Raw genomic sequence first — 4,033 nt, 5'->3', positions numbered from 1 at the left:
GTTTAATCATGGATGAAGGGAGTGTTATTATTGGCATTACTTTTTCTTTCTATCTTCTTCCCATTTTACTAAAATTATGCATTAAAACCTTCGTCATCCCAAAATGTCGATTTTTATGGGAGGAAGGAGTATTATAATTAAGTTTTTATTTACGTCATTAATCCGTAGCTAAAGACGCAATCTTTTAATGTCCACCCTCCTCACTGCAATGATCATTTCAAACTAAAGTACTGCATAGGTGAAATTATCCTTTCAATTAAAGCATAGTAGTACAAATTAATAACAACCACGGCCACCTATATATTATCGATCATTTAAAAAGTAACTCAACCGCAAATCATCATTGAAATCCTTGTTGAAATTCAGCAAACAAATCAGCCGGTAGTTGCGCTGATTCCGCTAAAAAAATGTTAGTAATGATTATAACTTGTGTTTATGGCCTTCTTCTCCATAACTTTTCCATCATATTAAATCACCTAAATAAACAAACTATTTAGCTACTCTGTTTCCAAATTCCAAGTAAATATGTATGATCCCATCTTTTCCAAAAGCTTTACTCGAAATCAGCGCAATAGGTTTCGAGCAATCTTTTTGTGCTTCATTATTGCATTGGCCATTTCCTTGAGCTTCAAGCCTCCTTTGCATCTCATATCACCGAGTAAATTATCTCATTATCTACTTCATTATTTTAATATACGTATATTATATGAAAATCTCACTTTAATATTCTTGCTATTTGCAGTTTGTGATGCTGTAAAAACGCAGTTATCCATCAATAACGTGGGAAACATGCTTCTGGTTGATGATGGCAGCAGAGCAAACATCAAACCTATTGGTATTAATACATTTAATTTAAGCACTCAATTAACTAATTTAGCATATTATTTAATTTAAATATTTGGCTTATTGTATATACACACACTATCACTAAAAAAATTGTCCATGACACTTTTTTAGTTAATTAAGAATGTTAATTGGTGTTTCTAAAAACACCACCTGCACTCTAAAAAACGTGCTTGGAGTCTTAACTAAAATTAATGGAGGCAAACAAAAGCATTAAGAAAAACAAAAACATTAAGGTTTAGTGGTCAATTGTGTTCTCACTTGTGGGCTTATCTTTTGCGATTCCGGTTTGGATACTTTTCAAAATTTCTAACGCAAATAATTGTGTCTCTATCTACTTTGGTTTGTTGTCGTGAATTGTCAAATTTCGGTTTTTAATTAACCAAATAAATAAACAATCTCAGTAAAAGATCATGAGTCCAGATGGAAAATACCAGTCGAAAGCTAGTAGCTTACTAATTGTATTAATTAATGGGACAGAATCATCAGAAATGGTTGAATAATGGCCGATGAAATTATGTAGATATTGGTTATATTCATTCTTCAACTACTATTAGAAAGTTGTCATTGAAGTGCTTTTCATTGATACTTTTAGATTCCATGTCTAGAGTATAAAGTTATTAACCAACAAACTTTAAATTCCTAAAACTCACTAGTATAAATTTTATACTCCCTCCGTCCAAAGTTTGTCTCATTTTTCTATTTTCGTAGGTAGTGGACCTCATATTCCATTAACTCATTACTACTCATATTTTATTATAAAACTAATATATAAAAGTAGGACCCACATTCCACTTACTTTTTTAACTCACTTTTCATTATATTTCTTAAAATCCGTGTTGGGTCAAAGTGAGACAATATTTGGGGGACGGAGGGAGTACTAGTTATTTTTTTACCTATAATTTTTATTTGATTAAAAAATCAAAATTTGGCTACATATATATATAGTTATGGATTAAGGGGAGTGATCAATTGCTAACTCATCATTTAATTGCTAAATACAATTAATTTAAGATCATGAGATTTTAGAAAACTTGTGGTCTACAATTTTCCACGTGTAATTTTTGTTTTTATTAATTAAACCTAAAAAGATACAAAAAACTAGCAAATTAAGGTTTTGGATGAAAATGTCAATATAGTATTTCGAAAATATCAACACAATGCTTTGAGAATGTTAACACATTGCTTATATTGACATTCTACGTGTATTATATTGACATATTTTATATACTATGTTGACTTTTGTTGTTATACAAAAAAATTGAAAATTTTCAAAAAAAATTTCAAATTTTGACATCGGAACATATGCAAATGAGATCTCGTTATATCCTTATGAAATTATCTTTAATTTGATATATGTTGTGCGAAAAAATAATTTAAACCGAGAAAGTTATATGTGTTTTAAAATTATGGGATGTTTTTCAAAAGTTAGTTACAACTAATTTGTTGTAACTTGACCTTAATACCCTTATTGACGTTTTTTGTTGATCGTATTGACATTTCGGGGCTGATGATCTAGGCTCTTAATTTGAATATCTAATGGCTATTATTTAGTTGTAGTTAAATATTGAGTTAGGATCAATATGAATTAACATCCTATGTTATTGACTTATCATAGCAGTTGTCAATCCAGCCGAATATCTGCAGTTGCCGAGTGATGCTGCTCAAACTAACCGCACAAGCACCACCATATTAACATATTCCAACCATGGTAATCCCAACTAAAATATTCACATAATCATTATAATACTAAGAAAATTTTTATTCTATGATCCCTAACCATTTTTTGTAGGTATCAAGATTAAGAAAAAGCATGCAATAAAATGCAAAAACTCAAATTATTGCAAAATAGAAGGTGACATAAGGATCGACGCCAAATCGTCCACAGTACTCGTCGCAACGACCTTTGCAAACACTACCAAATCATGGCGCGTCATTGAGCCCTACCCTCGAAGGGGCACGTCGCGTGTCAAGAACTGGAGAGTCATCACGCTCAATAAAAACGACACTAGTCTCCCAAAATGCACTCTCCACCACACCCATCCATCACTCCTCTTCTCAATGGGAGGATTCACCGGAAACTATTTCCACGATTTCGCAGACGTCTTGTTTCCATTGCATCTCACTTCCTCCCAAATCCAAGAGAACGTCCAGTTCCTCGCAACCGATTACAACCAATGGTGGATAAATAAATTTGATAAAATTCTAAACAAATTGACCAAACACAACATATTAGACATTGACAAAGAGACATCACATGTCCATTGCTATAACCAATTGCAAATTGGCCTCAAATTTGACAAAGAGCTCGTAACCCTAAACCCTAACCCTAATCCGTCAATGCACACCTTCAGGGTACTTCTGAGAGAGGCCTACTCCCTCAAGAGAGAGAGAACGATTGTCAGAGACGTCTACTCGCCTCTGCCTCGTCTCATGATCATAGATAGGAAGCGGACGAGGGTTTTGACAAACGCGCACCAAGTCTCGAGAATGGCTGGAAAATTAGGGTTTGAGGTTGTGGAGGGGGTGGCGAGGGATTTATCAAAGTTTGCGGAGGCGGTGAACTTGTGCGACGTGCTGGTGGGAGTGCACGGGGCCGGGCTGACGAACATGGTGTTCTTGCCGGATAATGCGGTGGTGATTCAAGTTGTTCCATTTGGAGGAGTTGATGGATTTGCGAGGCTTGATTTCGGGAATCCTGCTAAGGGGATGAGTTTGAGGTATTTGGAGTATAAGATAAGAGAGAATGAGAGCTCTCTTAGTAGAAAATATTCGAGAGATCATCCGGTTTTGAGGAAGCCGGAATTGTATAGGAATTGGGATCAAGTGTGGTCGATTTATTTGAATCAACAGAATGTCAGTGTTGATTTGCATAGGTTCAAAGGGATTTTGGTTAAGGCCCTCAAGCTATTACGCCATAAGTAGTAGGATTTTGGAGAGAGGTGTTAGAAAAGGAATTCTCTCACCAATGGTAATGATATATGCAATTATGTTCAAGCGTTACACGTGTAATTTATTAATCGGGTATAGGAATATGGCTTCTATAAGCTCGGTATTATGAAACAATGTAATATATGATCTTCTTTATAAGTTGAGTGTTTTCGTCTTCTTTGAGCTAGAAACACCTTGTTTATCTATTGGATGAAATAAAATGATGCAAGTTTCTTTGGTTGCTCAGCCAATCAGTATA

General features: G+C 34.4%; 1 protein-coding gene across 2 annotated transcripts; it reads left to right on the top strand.

Annotated features, from left to right (window-relative positions):
• The first annotated feature begins 465 nt into the window (after positions 1–465).
• LOC121802258 (alpha-1,3-arabinosyltransferase XAT3-like) lies at positions 466–4,033 on the top strand. 2 transcript variants are annotated; one of them, XM_042201884.1, is made up of 4 exons: positions 466–658; positions 743–835; positions 2,465–2,554; positions 2,636–4,033. In XM_042201884.1, exons 1-4 carry the CDS (start codon positions 526–528, stop codon positions 3,766–3,768), a joined length of 1,449 nt encoding a protein of 482 aa, XP_042057818.1. In that variant the 5' UTR covers positions 466–525; the 3' UTR covers positions 3,769–4,033. The 2 variants fall into 2 exon arrangements, with proteins under 2 accessions (XP_042057818.1, XP_042057817.1); XM_042201883.1 differs by having other exon boundaries at positions 2,462–2,554.

This window comes from Salvia splendens, chromosome 5 (assembly GCF_004379255.2).
Source record: "Salvia splendens isolate huo1 chromosome 5, SspV2, whole genome shotgun sequence".
In the NCBI taxonomy this organism is placed as follows: domain Eukaryota; kingdom Viridiplantae; phylum Streptophyta; class Magnoliopsida; order Lamiales; family Lamiaceae; genus Salvia; species Salvia splendens.
Note: the sequence above shows the minus strand (reverse complement) of the source record. Positions and strands in the feature narration are given on the sequence as shown.

Bases quoted from the DNA above. Each gene is read 5' to 3' on its own strand.
- LOC121802258 (XM_042201883.1), top strand. From the start codon at position 526: ATGTATGATCCCATCTTTTCCAAAAGCTTTACTCGAAATCAGCGCAAT. The intron at 659-742 runs GTAAATTATCTC...TGCTATTTGCAG, and splicing joins TTTGCATCTCATATCACCGA to TTTGTGATGCTGTAAAAACG. The intron at 2,555-2,635 runs GTAATCCCAACT...CATTTTTTGTAG, and splicing joins ATTAACATATTCCAACCATG to GTATCAAGATTAAGAAAAAG.